The sequence below is a fragment of the Peromyscus californicus genome, unplaced genomic scaffold (genome assembly GCF_007827085.1).
Source record: "Peromyscus californicus insignis strain IS unplaced genomic scaffold, ASM782708v3 Scaffold_9__1_contigs__length_137607984, whole genome shotgun sequence".
Taxonomy (NCBI): Eukaryota; Metazoa; Chordata; class Mammalia; order Rodentia; family Cricetidae; genus Peromyscus; species Peromyscus californicus.
This window is the reverse complement of record NW_026294617.1, coordinates 100696913-100715613: the sequence shown is the minus strand read 5'-3', so window position 1 is coordinate 100715613 and position 18701 is coordinate 100696913. Positions and strand designations below refer to the sequence as shown.

The 18701-nt window shown below is 38.2% G+C and overlaps 1 protein-coding gene across 1 annotated transcript in view; it reads right to left on the bottom strand.

Annotated features, from left to right (window-relative positions):
• Window positions 1-18701, bottom strand: part of Prss12 (serine protease 12) — a 62814-nt gene that overhangs the window by 13690 nt on the left and 30423 nt on the right. The window contains exons 4-9 of the mRNA XM_052730846.1: window positions 18405-18546; window positions 15242-15438; window positions 12525-12666; window positions 7047-7252; window positions 4774-4852; window positions 3008-3130 (exon numbers count right to left, since the gene is read on the bottom strand). Coding sequence (XP_052586806.1) covers window positions 3008-3130; window positions 4774-4852; window positions 7047-7252; window positions 12525-12666; window positions 15242-15438; window positions 18405-18546 — 889 coding nt within the window. The remainder of the gene's footprint in view (window positions 1-3007; window positions 3131-4773; window positions 4853-7046; window positions 7253-12524; window positions 12667-15241; window positions 15439-18404; window positions 18547-18701) is intronic.

Here is an 18701-nt window from a genome sequence, read left to right as displayed (position 1 = left end):
TGGAAACCATCTGTAAAGAAGAGTATAGAACCAGGCCCCTTCCTCACACTATATGGCAGGCATAAAAATAAACTATAGGCAAAAACCTTTCAATATTTTAAAGGAAAAGCAAGATAACGTGATCATTATATGGAACTAGGGGAAATGTCTTGTTTTGTTTTGTCAAGACAGGGTCTTGCTATATAGTCTTTACTGGCCTAGAATTCCCTATCTAGACAAGGTTGGCTTAGAACTCCAGAGATCTGCCTGACTCTGCCTTCTGAGCACTGGGATTAAAAGTGTGCACTGCCACAGCTGGGCTAGGGAAAAGTTTTTTTTTTAATGATATGCACAAAACTTCTTAGAAACTAACAAGAACCATAGACAAGGCTGGGGATGTAGTTCAGAAGGTCAAGTGCCAGCAGAGAGCACACCGAGCCCTGGGCTAGATCTCCAGCACTGCATAAAACTGTGTGATGGGCACACCTATAATCCCATCACCTGAGAAGTAAAGACCAAAAGGTCAAGACGTTCCTTGCCTACTTAGTGAGTTTGAGGCCAGCCTTGGCTACATAAGACCCTACATTACCAAACAAAAGGAGAAATCAGGCAGCCAAGGAATTATAAACAATGAAAGAGTGTGATTCATACCAGGATGAGATATTTGTAACACATAACAACAAAGGCTTTTATGTAAAACATATGCAAAAATAAAATCCACTATAAAAAGACAATTTGATATATAAAATAGGCAAAGGATATTGTGGTGGTTTGAAAGAAAATAAGCCCCAAAGGGAGTGGCACTATTAGGAGGTGTGGCTTTGTTGGAGTAGGTGTGACCTTGTTAGAGGAAGTGTTTCACTGAGGGGATGGGCTTTGAGGTCTCCTTTGCTCAAGCTTCACTCTGTGACAATCAGACCACTTCCTCTTGCCTGTAAGCCAAAAGGTAAGGACTCTCAGCTCCTGCTCCAACACCATGTCTGCCTGCATGACACCATGTCACACTATGAAAAATGTAAGCCATCCCAATTAAATGTTTTTCCTTTATAAGAGTTGCCACAGTCATGGTGTCTCTTCACAGCAATAGAAACCCTAAGACAAATATGAATATAATTTATGATAGAAGGCATTAATATAATCAAACACCCAACAAACACTACACAGATGTCTACTGCAGCACTATTCTGTAGTACTGGAAGAATAGGGATAACTACCCATTAGTAGTGGAATAAATAAATTGTGAAGTTCTACAGCAGAAGTGACAGTTCATATGTTAGTTAAGATGAATCTACGCAGACAGACTATGAACACACAGTAAAATATAAATGCACCACACAATGTTGTGTAAAAGAGACAAAGAATGTTTTACTTGGAAGAATTCTTCAACCATATGGCACACATTGTTTTTAAACTCTTAATTAGAACAATTTTTTCAATGTATAAAATTAAAATAGTATACCTCAATTCCTTATGTTCATCACCATGCTTCAGTAATTATCAGCATTTGTCAAATGTTGGCATACATTTTTAAATGCCAAAATTAATGAAAAGAAATGAGTACTACAGCCTGTGAATAAACAGGAAACAGGGAGGGCGAGAGGCACTTCAAGGACAGCCCTGGAACTGAACACTGACCTTCTAGTGCAGCTTGCTCAGTGAGCTGGGAAGAGCTCAGAATGGACTGATGAAAGGTCCAGGACAAGAGGACACTCTTGTTAAAATAGGACTACATGCCATAAAAGCTAAAAATGAAAGAGATGTAGTGTAGTGGGTAGTTGTTCCAGCTTTGACCTGGAAGTACTGCCTCTAGTGAGGCTTCCGGTAATTGCCATGCCTACCTATGACCTGCCTCTGGGGCAGGGCCAAGACGGGATCCCTTAAGACCTGAGATTCGAATATGCTGGGTCTCTTGGTTCCTTGTGATCCTGGATGCTGGATGGTAGATAGAGCAGAATTATCCAGAGAACAACGCTGGACTGCACTCCATCTCTCCTCGATCCTGTAACCAAGCCCTTTACTGGCTTTAAGTTACCCCAAAATAAACCTCTTTTTTAACTATGTGGAGTTGCCTTAATCAATCCCCCAATAATGTAGTGTGGCTTTCAAGAGGGTACAGAGAAAGTTAATACACAAACCATCAAGAATATAGAAGCATTAAAAGCACTACAGCTAAATTCCTTCCACCGCAGAATTGGTAACCAAATAATATACATCAGTTTTACTTCTACGAGGATATGAATTTGCTGTGGGATGATCTTTCTGTACGCTGTGAATATGTGTTGCTCTCATTGGTTGATAAATAAAGCTGTTTTGGCCAATAGCCAGGAAGAATAAGGTTAGGCAGTGCATCCAAACTGAAGATGGAGATGAAGGGCGGAGTCGAGCAGACATGATCTACCCACCCAAGGAATAAGATGTCAGAAAACCGCTAAGCCACAGGCCACGTGGCGAAGCATAGATTAATAGAAATGGGTTCATTTAAATGTAAGAACTAGCTGGTAATAAGCCCGAGCCATCAATCAAACATTTATAATTAATATAAGCCTCTGTGTGTTTTTCTCGGAACTGGTGGGCAGCAGAACCCTCTGTTTACATGAATTTCCACCAGATATATTTTTGTTTGATTGTGTGTGTGGTTTGTGTGCTTGCTTGTTTGTTTAAGATAACCCCAGTGTTCAGCCCATGCTATCCTCAAACTCAATAATTCTCCTGCCTCAGCCTCCAAAGTACAGTGATATGTCTTTACACCCGCATATCTTAGATGGACACTTGAAGAAAGCACCACCATATCTGTTTCCTCTCCCCAAACCTCCCTTCCCTTCTTCCTTGTTCCAGACTTGTGTTAACCAGAGAACTTCAGTTTGTTTCCTGAGGCCCCTTTGCTCTTCTTCCTGGCATCACCTCCCTTATAGTCACAGCGCTGCGGGGCAAACAGGGAAGGCACATCGCCCGGTTCTGCCACCCTCAGTGCTGCTGAGCATGGAGTGAGCTAGAGGAAATCATATCGCTTGGAATGAGGGACACCCACCTTTTGAAACAGTGAGCAGCTGTCAGGACCCAGCAGCTACTCAGAAGGGTGGCTCCACAAAGCAGCCTGCCATCTCCATGGGACGACTTCAGCCTGAGGGAAGCCTGCCAAGGCCAAGCACCCCTAGAAGTCAAGCCACACATTCAAGAGAGGAGAAGAGAAAAGAAAAGCATCAGGTAAAACAATGGCTTCAGGGCAGGTGGGAGGAAGAACTGAAAGCAGAGTGAAGCCATGAGACCTACGTGGAGAACGATGCCCACACAACTCAATAGACCATAGATATCAGCAACTCCGAAAACTTGTCGACAGGTATCTCGATACATTCCATTAGTCTCTGACTCTCTTGGAAGCAAGTTGTCTTCATTGTATTCCTTAGGTCCAGTGTACTGTCTCTACTTGCCCTACGTCACATACGTAGCTTAATCACATAGCCCTAAAGGAGTACCGGCTTCCCGCCAATTCATTTTAAAAATCACTCAACTAAAAAACAAATATCCTCATTCATGCCTTGGCCCCTGTGCGCGCGCACACACACACATACACACACACACACACACACACACACACACACACACACACACACACACGTGTGCGCGCACGCATGCACAAGCTACACTCCTTGGTTTGGTTGAGGACCAAGAGTGACTTTAGTGAGTGCACTGTAATCCCTTGCTGTCCCCTCCCCCAGTAATGATGCATAAGGTAAAAATTGTAACTCAAAGTTCTCACCGTGTATGAAAACTCATGTGGTCCTTTCAATATTCAAACGCTATACAATGACGTGTAGATTTTTGTTTAAGTTTTTAATCTCATTAATATGACACTTTACAAAGTAAATGTGCATTAAGTAGTGCTATTATTTATATCTGTCTTAAATTTTAACTTGTAGGTATGTAATGGAAAACTTAAAGGTCTCTATTCACAGTGCCTGTGCCTTTCAAGGTTTATATACATCAGATATATACTTCTGGTTTGGAATAAGCTGCCATTGTAATTTTTCTTGACTTTTCATTCATGAGTTTCTGTGTGTGTGTGTGTGTGTGTGTGTGTGTGTGTGTGTGTGTGTGTGTGTGTGTGTGTTAGAGAACAGCTTGTGGGAGTCAGTTCTCTCCTGCCACCACGAGTTCTGGGGACCGAACTCAGGTCACCAGGCTTAGTTACAGGCACCTTGAACCCAGTGAGCCATGTCACTGGCCAATGCAGAAATTTATGAGGAGTGGTAACTTCTGAAGGACTGTGAATAAACATTTACATGGATAAAACAGAACCTAATTCTCCTCCATTAAAGGGCTCTTCACAGGTACATGGTATGACACATACCATGAGTCATAAACAGTGATGTAATAACATGGTATATATAACATTTATATATATATATATATATATATATATATATATATATATATATATGCATCAAATGTACATCAAAGGACAGAAAAACTGAGCTGGAGAGATGGTTTACCAGTTAAGAGCACCAGCTAATCTTCTAGAGGACTCAGGTTCAATTCCCAGCACCCACATGGCAGCTCACAACTGTCTGTAACTCTAGTTCCAGGGGATCTGGCACCTTTGAATGGATATACATTCAGGCAAAACACCAATGCACACAAATCTTGGCAGGAACACTATCAATGTAATCTTTACTTAATTTATAAAATGATAAAGCAAGCCCCATGCATAATAACCCTGAGTCTGGAACACTTGTAGCACACACATACATTAATGATCTTGTAATATCAAAATCGGCTTGAAGAACCTTTTACTACCTTAAAGAATTGTTTCCACCAATGATCCGTTTCTGTCGACGATGCAATAATCTCAGTCCACACCCAGAAGAGAGCATCTCTGAAAGAGAAAGGGGTTACTAATATCCATCACCTGCACCTGGTACTTCCCCCTCTATTTAAAATGAATTTTCTCAGAAAATTGTAGCATGATTTTTCTTGCAATAAGAATAAGAATTATATTTTAACCTAACAACAGTCTTGTGAGAGTAGATCAGCAACTTTATTACGTTTCCAATCATTAGGCTCTGAAGGATTTCATGGACTGCTACAATGACCCTGATTACCTTTCCCAAGGTAACATTTCTGTCATAAATACACAAAGAAGAGTTCAATTAAATATATGAGAAAGTGGCAAATATATACAAAAGAAAAGAAAATATATAAGACATGACTAAATTTTAAAATAATTTTACAAAGAATTTATGTAGGAGTAGTTTCTAAAAGTATATATACACAAATGTATATGCTGTTTATTTATAAGCATATAAATAAGTTAAAAACATGAAATGTATAGTATACACATAGGTGTTATTTTTCTATCTGTATAAGAAGGGTGGGAATTGTGCCAAGAACATGAAGACCAAATCCGTGCTAATGGATCCAAGGTAACTAGGCAAGGGAGTCCACCAGAGAGCCGGCAGTAATTTTTGGCAAAGAAAGAGATACAATAATGTGTACCAAGATGATTAATTTGCCAAATGACCTTAGGGGCATACCATCAAAACCTGACCCTTCATTACTTTAGATATGAGTCTTACAGATGGCACTGCAATTTATAGTGTGAGAAAAACTTCGCAGTAATGTTCCACATTGGGCCAGTGTATCTGATGGCAAGAAAAGTCACGCTCTAATACTAAGCAAGCAAAAAGCACCTGACTTTAAGAAACAAAAATCAATTTTAAGCTGTCCACTGGAGTAAAGAAATGAGAAGCAAGATTGGATTCCTTTATAAGAGTATCTTATCGGATGACCCATCACCAATCACTTGTGCTCAATTGTCTTATAAAAGTCATCAAGTTCTGAACTGCAGCAGAAAGCAAGAAGATAATGAGCCCAGTTCTGTCAGGTAGCCAGGGATGAAACATTTTCATTGAGGAATGGAAACACTGTCTACAATGGAAAAGCATCAAAATAAAACGTGTTTACACATTCAGTTCTATATTTTTCAACTGCTTCAGGAATTTGGCATTACTTATATGTATATATACATATTATATATAATATAACAAAGAATTTGTTATATTCAATATGTAAGTATAATTTTAATTGTTGAAAGGAATTTAGCAAATTAAGTTGTTTTTAGGGAAAGATGTATTTAGGGAAACAAGTTAAGTTGTCTTTAGGGAAAACAGGCTTCTGTGTATCACTAGCACAGCTAGAAGCCCCTGAGAATCACAGGACCATGTCAGCACCATTCAATCCTGATCTTGTATTATCTCAACAATTATTAGAGAGAGCATGTGTGAATGATCCCAAACTATGTATATCAATCCAGATCAAAAATGCTTGTTCTTTTTATAAAAAATAACCAAGGATTTTTCAAACAAGCTAATTCTCTCATTCTTTCTTTTAAAGCAGTATTTATTATTTCATACAACTTGAAAATTCAAATAATTTTTGAGAATTCTAAATATGGGAGAGCAACTTACTATGCCAATATTGTACTGTATTCTCAATTTCCTTCAATTTTAAAATTTTGAGAATAAAATCTACAAAAGAAAAAATATCCTTTCAGATTTGACTTTAATTAGGTGTAGTGGCTCATGACTGTAATCCCAACACTCCAGAGGCTGAGGCAGGAGGATCATTGTGATTTTATGACTACCTGGGCTGCAGTGAAAGTTCCAGATTAGTCTGAGCATGAGTGAGACTCTGCCTCAAAACATCAAAACAAAAGTCTCTTAAAAGTTACCTCTGCTTTTGAAAATAGTAATAATAAGAATGATCTCAATCCTGAGTCTTTAAGGATAGTAACAAGCTGGACAACTGTATGACCTTCAAAGGAGCAATACAGAAATGGCTGGGAATGGACAAGGAGTTGATCTCAGAGATTGCAAGGTCCTGGAAGCTTACTCCCTCCCCTCTGTAAGCCTTATGAAGACACATGCTGACCACCAGCAGCTCCAAACATGAACACAAACAACAAGAGGCTACATGCATTCCTTTTGCACTAGGATTTTGTTAACAAAGTCCAAATATCATGATGGGCATTAGTAATCCTCGACTTGCTTAGTGGCCCAGAAGTGACGTACCTTTATGACCATTACTCGATGCTTTCTTCTCAGAATAGTCACAGATGACTCCTGCATCCTCACTGTGGCGGCAGTTGTGCCTTCCAATATCCTGTTTGACACAGTCCGCCAGGGACTTCTCACTTCCTGTGCACTTCACGTTATCCATGTGGATGGGTCCTTTTCCTTCCCCGAAATAAGCCATGGTCCTTGCTCTGGCAGGACCCCTAGAAACAGAGCATTCCTCAGATGTGGAGGGTCAGCCAGCCAAACATCTGACAGATTTCAACACACTCCAGCTTAATTCTTCCTTAGATCCGAATATTAAAATTAGTATATGCGTGTACTGAGAAATCACTTTTTGTGCCTGTCAAAACATTTAACATTCTTCATTGGTGCGTTCCATAGATACTTTACAGAATCAGATGACTCTAATTTAGTTTCTACTTAGAAAGTCACACACAATGGATGTCAGAAATGAAGTCACCCTACCCCCAAATTTTACTCTTTTAATATCATATTACCAAGAAAAAAATGAGATTAAATAATTACCAGAGAACCTAAAGACCTATTTTTTTTAAGTCACAGAAACTTTTATTGGAAAGGAATGAGCTGCATCAAAGTGACACTCAGTGCATGTGGCCCACCTGGTAAGGTGGGGCTAAAGACCTATTTTTTCACCTCCTTTTGAAGCAATTAGATAGAATTCTTAACACAGAAAAAGCTGGGAATCATGGAAGGCAGAATTATTTGGAATATTTTTGTTGTTGTTTTAATATTACTTTCTGAAGATAAACAAATCCAAAAACTTCATTAATGAAAAGCAAAAGTTCCATCTTTAACTCAATTTCTAATAAATTACTGAACACAATTATAAAAGGAAAAAATCATTAAAGTTAGAATCAGGAAAAATACCCTTAACAAGTCAAAGTTAGAAAAAAATTATTAAAGATATAAATAAGATAAAAAGACTGATAAACTTGACAACTTAAATCAAGAATTCCACTTTACTAAAAACCACACTAAGGAAAGTGAAGAGATAAGCCAGAAAGCTCATATTTATAATAAACATTTACAAATGTATTTGTTGATAAATACTTTTATAACAGAGAAAAAAACACACATTGTACAAAGAACTCCTAAAAATTACACAAAATTTTAAAAATTACAAAACTTAAAGATAAAAGCAAGATAGATCCCAAATAAAATAATCCCGATAAAATCGATACCCAAACATTGCATTTTATATAAAAGAAAATATTAATGGCCAGTAAACAAATGGTAATTTGTTTGATCTCATTAGGGATTAGTGATGAGGTAAACACTAGCTATTCATAAATTTAAAGATTGTCACTGCTACTGAGTATGTAAATAATGTAGCCACATGGGAAAGCAATTTTGCAGCCCTGGACAAACTTGAGTATACACATAGTCAACATGCTAATGGTTATATTCCTTAATATACTCCCTAACAATCTCCCTTGAACAAGTCCTTTATAAAGGCATTTGGTCTCTGTCTCCTGGACTAGTCCTCTCTCTGTGTAGTAAACTGCCCAGCCATTGAGTACTACAGTCTCCACCATCAAGATGGTCCTCACTAGATGAGGAGACTCCTTAAACTTCCAACCTTCCAGAATGGTGAGTTGAACAAACTTCCTTCTTTATAAATTACTCAGCCTGTGCTTTTCGGTTATAATAATAGAAAATGCACTGCTACAAATATATGCACAGTGTTAATACAATCATGAGGTAAATTGTATATTTACAGATGTGAATATTACAGAGCAAAATGGATACAAACGAATCACACCCTCTAGTATAAAGTGGTATCTCAAAAGCAATACAGAAACAAAGCAAGTAAAGATCCTAACGTAGGATAACTGACTTTCAAAATCATATTTTTAAAAACAGATCTAACTATGGGTTAAGGAGAACACATATTTTAAAGCTATAAGAAATGTAACAGGATTACACAAAATTTGGGAGAGTTTTTACTTTGGGTAGTGGAGTAAGGAACAGTGTGAATGGCACATTAGGCACTTAAAGGTACAGTAGCACTCTATTTGCTAAGCTTGGCAGTAGTGATGAGGTGCTTCATACTATTATACAAACTATGAATATCTATATTTGTATGTATAAACACATGCACACACACATACATTTATAGCCGAGGGAGATATTTAAAATACAATTTCCAGGAGGAAAGTAATTGTTTTGTATATCAATTAAGTATTTTCCCCTTCAGTTATTTCTAAATGGACAACAGGGTCAGATTTATCTTCCACTGGATATTATAGGATGCTGTAACTGCTTCTTCTATTTATTTAGCTGTCAACTTGACCCAGCCCAGAGTTACCTGAGGACTCTCAATTGGGGGATTGTCTCAATCAGACTGAACCAGCGGGTATGTCTATGGGGGTGAATTCTTGATTGTTAAATTATGTAGGTGAGCCTAGGCCACTGTGGGCAGTACAACCAGGAGCAGGTGAGTCTGGGCTGCAGGAAAAGCAGCAGAATGTGAGCCTGGAAGCAACCAGTAAGCAGTTTCCCTCTGACCCCTGCCCTGACCTCCCTGGTGATGGACAGTAACCTGACACATAAGATGAAATAAACCCTTTCCTCCCAAGTCGTTTTTTGAGTTGGTATCTATCACAGCAGAAAGCAAAGTCAAACAGTGTTTTATTTGAAACAGCATATACAAGTATTTAAATGGAAGACAAATAAATATACTTAATTTTACATCTCTATTAAAACAGTAGTGGTGGCATACCACTTTAAATTTTGGTTAAGAATGCCACTCTAGGGCTGGAGAGATGGCTCAGCAGTTAAGAGCACTGGCTGTTCATCCAGAGGTCCTGAGTTCAATTCCCAGCAACCACATGGTGGCTCACAACCATTGTAATGGGGTCTGGCGCTCTCTTCTAGCTTTTAAGAATACATGCAGACAGAACACTATACATAATAAATAAATAAATCTTTTTTTAAAAAGAAAAAAAAAGAATGCCACTCTAATCAATAAGCTATTCAAGAGCAAGCCCACTTGAACCATATTCACACAAAATTCAAATCAATTAGAGTTTCATCCTGACTGATTATTCTGCCTCAGTGAATTCAATTGATCTCAGCATATTGTCAGCGCTCCAAGAACAGTGGGTTCACATGCTATACTTTGTCAGACATCATGTAACACATACTTAAAGAATGCCTTTGGCTTTTCTGTTCACGCTAACCATATCACACTAGTTTCACTCATGTTTCCTGGTTTTTATGACCACATTTCTGTTTTCCTTCTATAAAATACTTTCTAATTTGATTCTGTTTGCACAGGATCCTTCACACATGAGATTGTGGGCAAGAGGGCAGATCTCTAGAATGTCTACACAAGAGGCTCAGGCCTTTAAATGGTAGACAACATTTTCTGGATTGATTTCTGCAAATAAATGTGTTGCCAAAGATTTTTATGACTCAAAATGGACATGGGAAAAAAAGATGTCCTTCTCAAGTCACATGTGTGTCTACAATTGTATGTGTGTTCCTGTACAAAATCTCATGTCCTCTCAGTTGGAAATCATAAAACCATGCAAGTATATCTACATTTATTGGGTACAGAGGATTTCAAAAACAAAAATATTGAAATTGTATACAACACAAACACCATTTTGAATAAAATGTATTCTACACAGAAATAACTAATTCAATTGATCAATATTTAAGATATGCATATAATTAAGGGTATATTTTGTAAATACAAATCATTATTAGTTATCTACTATGAACTAGGTAACATATATATTAGCTTATATTTCACAACCCTCTATGCTATAGCTGTGTGTGTTTTCTGTGTGGTGATACACATGAGTGTGCACATCAGTAAGTACAGATGGAAGTCAGAGCAGGACGTTAGGTGTCTTTTTCTTTGCTCTCTGTCTTACTGCCTCGAGACAGGATCTGTCACTGAACCATAAGGCACCATTTGGGCTAGGCTTGCTGGCCAGCCACCTCTCAAGACCTGTCTGTCCCTATCCTGCAATGCTAGGGCTCCCAGCATGCTCAGCCAGGCCTGGCTTTCTATGTGAGTTCTGAGTGCTCAAGTGCAGGTCCTCATATGTGGTGGTATTGTGTTCCCCAAAATATTGTGCACCCTAATAAACTTATCTAGGGTCAGAGAACAGAACAGCCACTAGATATAGAGGCCAGGAAATAATGGCACACATGCCTTTAATCCTAGCATTCCAGAGGCAGAGATCCACCTGGATCTCTGAGTTCAAGGCCACACTGGAAACAGCTAGGCATGGTGACTCACATGCCTTTAATCCCAGGGAGTGATGGTAGAAAGCAGAAAGATATATAAGGCATGAAGACCAGAAACTAGAAGCTTTTAGCTGGTTAAGCATTCAGGCATTCAAGAAGCAGTTCAGCTGAGATCCATTCTGAATGAGGACTCAGAAGCTTCCAGTCTGAGGAAACAGGATCAGCTGAGGAACTGTCAAGGTGAGGAAGCTGTGGCTTGTTCTGCTTCTCTGATCTTCCAGCATTCACCCCAATAACTGGCCTTGGATTTGTTTTTATTAATAAGACCTGTTAAGATTCATGTTACACTCATATTTGCAGAGCAAGGGGTCTTACTTACTGAGACACTTCCCTGGCCTCTGTGTTATAACTTGTATTTCCACTTGTAACCCCCAAGCCCCCATTTAACATGTTTCACTGTTACTCATGAAAACTCCAAGTTACCCAGCTGAGAATCTGCCTTCTCCAGATTCAAATATCCATATTTTCTTTTCTTCTTTTTTTTTTTTTTTAATTTAAGGGCTGAGGACCAAACCCAGGGCCTTGCACTTGCTAGGCAAGTGCTCTACCACTGAGCTAAATGCCCAACCCCCATATTTTCTTATTTTATACTGTAAATAAGTATTTTTCCATAAGCCACATTATGGCCTTTCCCCCTGAGGAACACTACACAACACATCAGCCCTAGCTTGGGGGCTGTTTCAGTGAAATTAACACACACATACAGGCACACAAGCACACAAATGCAGAAGGAAAAATATAGATTGCAAGAAAAGAGAAGTATTCATAAGTATGAGAACTGACAGAGAAAGGCAGAATGCTGCCCTCAGCTACATCAGCATTTCCTGCGTTTGTAGCTGCTCTGAACAGCTTGACTCCCACGAATAGCAAGAACCAGCTGTTGATTCAATGACTGGGGATTCAGTGCTCAAGCCTACATCACAGGAAAAGCTGACCTGAGTGCCTGTGGCTGTGAACAGTCAGAGTTGGACTGTATTTGTGATGGTATGTAACATATTTCTTGGAAAGCTAAAGTAAATATAACTAGACTACTTACTGACTCCTTACAATTCCAAATCACCATGCTGTTGATATTTTTAATTGAAGAAACTAATTTTACAGAAAGGAAACTCATTAGAATAAACCTAAGAAATAGGAGTCATAGCAATGTTCACCAAGCACCATCCCAGAGAACTGGGGCTTCCTTACTTGTAACCAAGCTGCCGACAGATCACAGCTGCATCTTTATCGGTCCATCCATCATCGCAAATTGTTCCCCATTGGCCATTGACAAAAACTTCCACTCGTCCTTCTTTCTTATTTTCTCCGTCCATTAGTCTGATAGGAAAACCTAAGTCATGATTTTAAAATATTAGAGAAGCCAAAACAAGCCAAGTCATGTTAAAGCATGAAAACTTTACAAAATACAATTTAAAAAATCAGATATAAAATCAACCAGTGGGGGTGGGGGAAAGGTTGGGGGGACGGGAGGAGGGAAGAGAGAGGAATCTGTGATTGGTATGTAAAATGAATAAAAAAAACCAACTAGCAATCCTTCTTCTGGAGAGGGGGATGAAATACCAATAAAACCCAGGAGTCTCCCTTGTCCTTGGTAAAGTTCTGCAACCAAAGGGCTCATCTTGCTCAGCTTTCTGTCCCTAGCATTTGGAAATGTCTCGAATGCAGAGAAAAAGAGCTGCTCAAATGAATGGATGGATGGACAGATGACAGATGGATGCATGGCACTCTAAAATCATGTGCTAACTCTTTTTATTACAACTAACTTCTAATAGTAACAGAGCATTAAGAGTTCTTTTGTTTTAAGTGATTTTTTAATTTACAAACATAGCTGGAGTATATACTTCCAAGTTAAGATTTTTAGGAAGGTATAAACAGGTGCAGCATTGGCATACATGGGTAACTCAATTGGGTAGGCTGCTAGAAAGGGTGGCATGGAGGAAGGCAGCTATCAGTCTAAAACCTTTTGTTTAACTTTTATTTCAAATGAAGGACTTAAATTACAAAATTTATTAATATTTAAAAACCAAGAAATTGATCTCTAATAAATTAAGGTTGAAACTGCATAAATGATGAAAAGTCACATCTCTATCTTCCCCAATACATAGAGAGATAGGTAGATAGATACAGATACAGACAATATAGAGATAGTGATAGACAGATGGTATCACTTGGGGCCTTTACTGAGATTCATTCTCCAAGATAGAATGGTGTAGCTATGAAGCTGAATCTTTGTTCAATAAAATGGAAAAGAAGACAGACTTAGAGTTTTAAAAGGAAGATGTAAAATGGCCCCAGGTGGAGATCTGCCATCTACAAACCAAGACAAGAACAGAAACCTGGAGAATCTGTGTCCTTTGCAGCCCTTCCTTCAGAATTCCTTCTCAAGGAGCCAACCTCGCTAAGACTGGTTTTGAATGCCTCACTTCCAGACTGTGAGAAAATAAACATTTGTGTTGAAGCTACTCTATCTGTGGTCTTCACAGCAACTCAAGCAGATTGATGCATATACCTTTGGGTGCCTAGTTACTGGAAGGGTCTTCTAGCTTCAATAGAACTTATGAGTGAGAACTTACAGACAATAAAGCATGGTAAAAGTTGACCAAGACAACCAAAGAGGTGGAATCAGGGAACTAATGACCAAACTATCACTTAATACATGCTTAAAACAGCATATGAAATTATTGAATTGATATTTATTAACTAAGAAATTGTTGACAAAATAAACACATTTTGTTTTTCTTTCTCAAAATTACAAAATCCACCCCCCCAAAAAAAACCAAACATGTGGTAGTATTTAAAGCCCCCACTGAGATTCACATCCTGACACAATAATTTGTGCAGTCATTGGGGTATGTCCTAATTCAGTATTTCCCGTGTCTTTACGAAGAGAGAAAAAAATAGTAATTTTTAGCTCTCCATCTTTCCTTGTTGTGCCCAGAATGATTCAGCCCCCAGTTTCAGTCCTTGATCAGGATTACTTCATGAGACAGGAGGGAGAATGAATTATATAGCAAAGTCAAAACCAACATGTGTTTAAGTGAATATACACTTCTAACTAGTAGCTTTCAAAGTGCAGCAAGTTTTGACTATGTACTAAACAGAATATTTGAAACTTTATACTTCTTATTAGTGTGTCTGAAATTTTAGTGTTCTTCACAAGAGAGGGTTCAAAAATAAATGCTGATTCCCCAAAGACCAAATTCAAACTGATGAAAATTTTTAAGAGTCTTGGTTTTCAGTTTTTACATTTTTAAATCTTTGTTCTAATATTAAAAAAATACATTCACAAGGAATTAGATCTTCATGATCTATCTCAACAGTTTCAAAAAATTTTTCATATATCTTGCTCTATTTAATTTATTTGTATGTGTATGAGTGTTTTGCTTGAGAGTATGTCTGGCTTGCCTGGTGTCTACAGAGGCCAAAAGAGGGACTAGAATTTTCTGAGACTGGAGTTATATGTAGTGGTGAGCTGCCATGTGGTTGCTGGGAACAAAACCCCAGAACTCTGGCTGAGTAGCCAGTGCTCTTTACCACTGAGCCAGCGATCCAGCCCCCAATTTTGCATACTCTTTAAAAAATTAAAATTTTATATAGTCTTTTTATTGTAGAGAACCTAGGGGAACTGGTTCTCTCCTCCTACCTTGTGAATTCTGGGGAATGAATTTAGGCCATTAGATATGTGGGGTTAGAAACCTGTTTTCTTATTGAATAACTTATATTTTTAAGTGATGAAAAACAAATCCAGGATTAGAAATGTAATAGTAGTTGAGAACTCAAAAGCTTATTTTTTCTAGGGAAACAGACTTTTAAACAGTAAGTCAAGGGTGGGAAACGTTTTGCATTCAAGACCAGTGGAGAAGCAGAGTAAATGCCTGTGTCTTCAAGAGCCATCGCGTCCTTACCTCGAGAAAGCCTGTGTCCCTCACTGCCAGGGTAGCAGGTGAGGCCCACGTCTTCCCTATGGCTGCAGTCATGCTTTCCCCACTGTCTCCTGGCACACTGGAGGAAGCTGGCTTCTCTTCCTGAGCAGCTGACGTCATCCAGCCATATGGGCCCATTGCTGCCTTCAAAGTGATTTACAGAGGCCTGTCTGCCGTATCTGCAGCAATGAAATAGTACTGTTCACAGGACTGCCATCCCGGGAGTCAAAGAACCGTTAAAAAACAACCTAATTAAGTATCATGACTTCAGGGGGTAAGAATTTGACCTTTGTCCTGCCTTGGAGACCCAACTCCGCTTGCCTTGTCATGTATTTAAGTCATCTTAACATCCTTTGGTTGACTTGATGAGGAACTAACTGGTAATTCTTTCTTGTGTTTTGTCTACAGTGTAACCCACCAGCCAGAGAGCGTGCAAAGAGATAAACCTCAGATTCCTGGCCATGGATCAACTCTGTGAAGTAGAGAGGGGGAAACAATTGTTTGTTTGGGGCTCTGCTCAAACTATCTGAGCTAATCTGAGTTTATCTGCTTCCCTCCGGCTTTCTGGAGTCCTCCAAGACAGAAAGTATATAGAATTCAGTGACTGCTCAAACATAGAACCCAATCTGGGATTACAATTTTGGTGTTGGCCCATCAAAGTAAAAACAATGACAGTGTTCTTTTTGAAGGATTATATAAGTTTAATGCATAATTTTTTATAAATGACACTGTGCCAATTGACTTTATTATATTATGTATTGCAATAAATGATAAGCTGTGAAGTAGCAAATATCTGTAAAATTAAAAAAACTGGCAGTTAAGTAATTGCATTTATGTTCACCCTTCTTTCAACTTTTCTTTCATTCCTTAAAAATCATCATAATATCACTGAGCTCACTTCCAAGTGCCTTCAATTCTTAGAGTCTGTAAAATTCAACTCTCAGTCAGAAAATATATGCCCATCATTCCCCTCCCTCGACACTTTTATTGTTTCTTCGCTAAGGATATGAAGACATCTTACCATTTGCCATGAATTTTCCTAATAGTTCTACTGTGCAATCACTGGATCTAACTAGATGAGTTTTTTAATAAGTTAAAGCAACATAATCTTATGTCTTTTGACACAGGGTTTCTTTCTCTGTGTAGCATTGGCTGTCCTGAAACTCACTCTGTAGACCAGGATGGCCTTGAATTCACAGAGATCTGCCTGCTTCTGCCTCCTGAGCCCTGGGATTAAACGCGTGTGCCACCACCCCTTGGCACAACACAATTTTAAGTAGTCATTTTAAGGCTACTTTTCTACTAATCAAATTTTAGGAAAAAAAAAGCATTGAATTAAATCACATATTGCTGTCACTTTTGACTTAGAGCATTCTTCCAGCAAATGCCTTACTCTGATTTCCCTCTAATTCAACCACAAAACATATAACAGGAAGTTTTGTTAGCTTTGAGACTGCATTTGTACAAAGACACCAAGTTTACTCTTTCTCATCCCCAGTGAATCATCGCTTTCGGAACTTCCTCTGCAACTTAAATGTGGCACACGCTCACCCTAACACATGAATGAGAACATTATAAGTGCCGGTAAGCCCAGATAATCTGTCCAAGAGAGAAAATGGCATGGGTCTTTGAAACTAAAATATGTAAAATGCAGAGGAAAACTTAGTGTCACTTGGTCATTTTCATTAATGAGGAAAAAAATGTGAAAATAAATGGCAAACAATAGACATGTCTCCCCACATCTGTGAAAGCTGAAGCTACAATTGTCAGGGTAACATACTCACTAAATGCGACATGGTATATGCTAAATAGTTCTAATTAAATGGCCATATATATTTGGCTATTATATGCCTTAGCCTAGTAATTTCAACAGTTGCTATTCCCCCAAAATGAAAAATGTCAGTGCATTTGTACATCTGTACTTTCATTATAGCATTATTTATTATTACACTAATAGTTACCTAGAAAATAACCTAAATATTCATTAGATCATCGTGTGACTATTTAATGGATATCAAGTTACATCAAAACTTGTGACACTATGTCACTGAAAAAGTAAAGCAAGATGGCTATAAAATCATAGATTTATGTTGTAGTAAATATAGCTGATATAAAAAAGACACATGAAAACTCCAAGTGATCATAAGAATGGGAAATCATGGAGAATATTTCATTTTATTTCTTTATAAAATACACCCCTAAGCATAGCTTTACCCAGCTTGAAGGTGATATGTATTTTAAGGCTTAGTGAATATTTGTGAATAACTGTATTTCAAGCTGAAATTAAGTAATTTCACTAATTTTTAAAATCATGCTATAGAAATATGAACAATAGAAAGAAGGGGCATCCATGGAATTCATTTGAAGATTTACCTCAAGGGCATCTTTTTGTTACTTCAACCAACTTAAGTCTTTATTCTGGAATGCATTATGTATGTAACATGACATATACTGGCCCAAAGTGTGGCACTCAGATTGTAAGTGGGCAAGGTCAAAGGCTAGTTCTAAAGGTCATCTCACGACAAGAGGGCTGTTCTTTCCCAGCACAAGTGTCAATTATCATCATGTTCCAAGAAAGAACCACGTGACACCACAACATTCCCCACTGGAATTGCTGAAATTTTAGACACAACGATGTCAAAACTAATAGCATCCACTAGTAACAACAGATCATAATAAAAGCAAGCATTCAGAAGCTTGCCTGAATAGACAAAAGAATGGACTAGAAGTCACTCTTAGCTTCAAACAATTTGTTCAAGAAAAAAGATATTGGAGGGGAAAAAAGAGGTGTTGGTAGGAAAGGTAAATAAAATAAATGACAAGAGATGGTACTCATTATCTTTAAAAATGTTATTTTTTATTGTATGTCCATTTGTGGGTAGATTGGCGAGGTAGTAGGTAGGTAGGTAGATATATAGGTAGGTAGGTATGTAAGTAAGCAGGCATTACTGATATGGCAGACAAATCATAATAGACTATAGATGCTGATGATAACAGATGACAGACATATAGACGATAGATGATAGATAGGTAACTGATAGGGAATACATATCTATTTTTAGGAATTACAGGTAAGGATTATGCAGTAATTCTGACTTTAAAGATATGTTTTGGCATTTAATGTCCCCACACCAATGAGCCTTACTTAAATCCCAGCAGTCGGCAAGCCACGTGTGAGTTCATCTCAGTCCATCCGTCATCACAGACTGTTCCCCACTTCCCCCTGTAGTATACCTCCAAGCGACCTTCATGGCCACTCTTCCCTCCTGTAAGTCTGATGACCCCATCTGTGAGAAGAAGATAAAGACATAAGGCAAATTTGCTTAAAAAAAAAATAAAAGCACCTTTGTTTGACCTGACGTATCACCATATCTAGGTCTCACTTTGAGCCATTTGATAACCTAACATTATGACTCTACTCAGTCATGTGAAGTCATTGCAC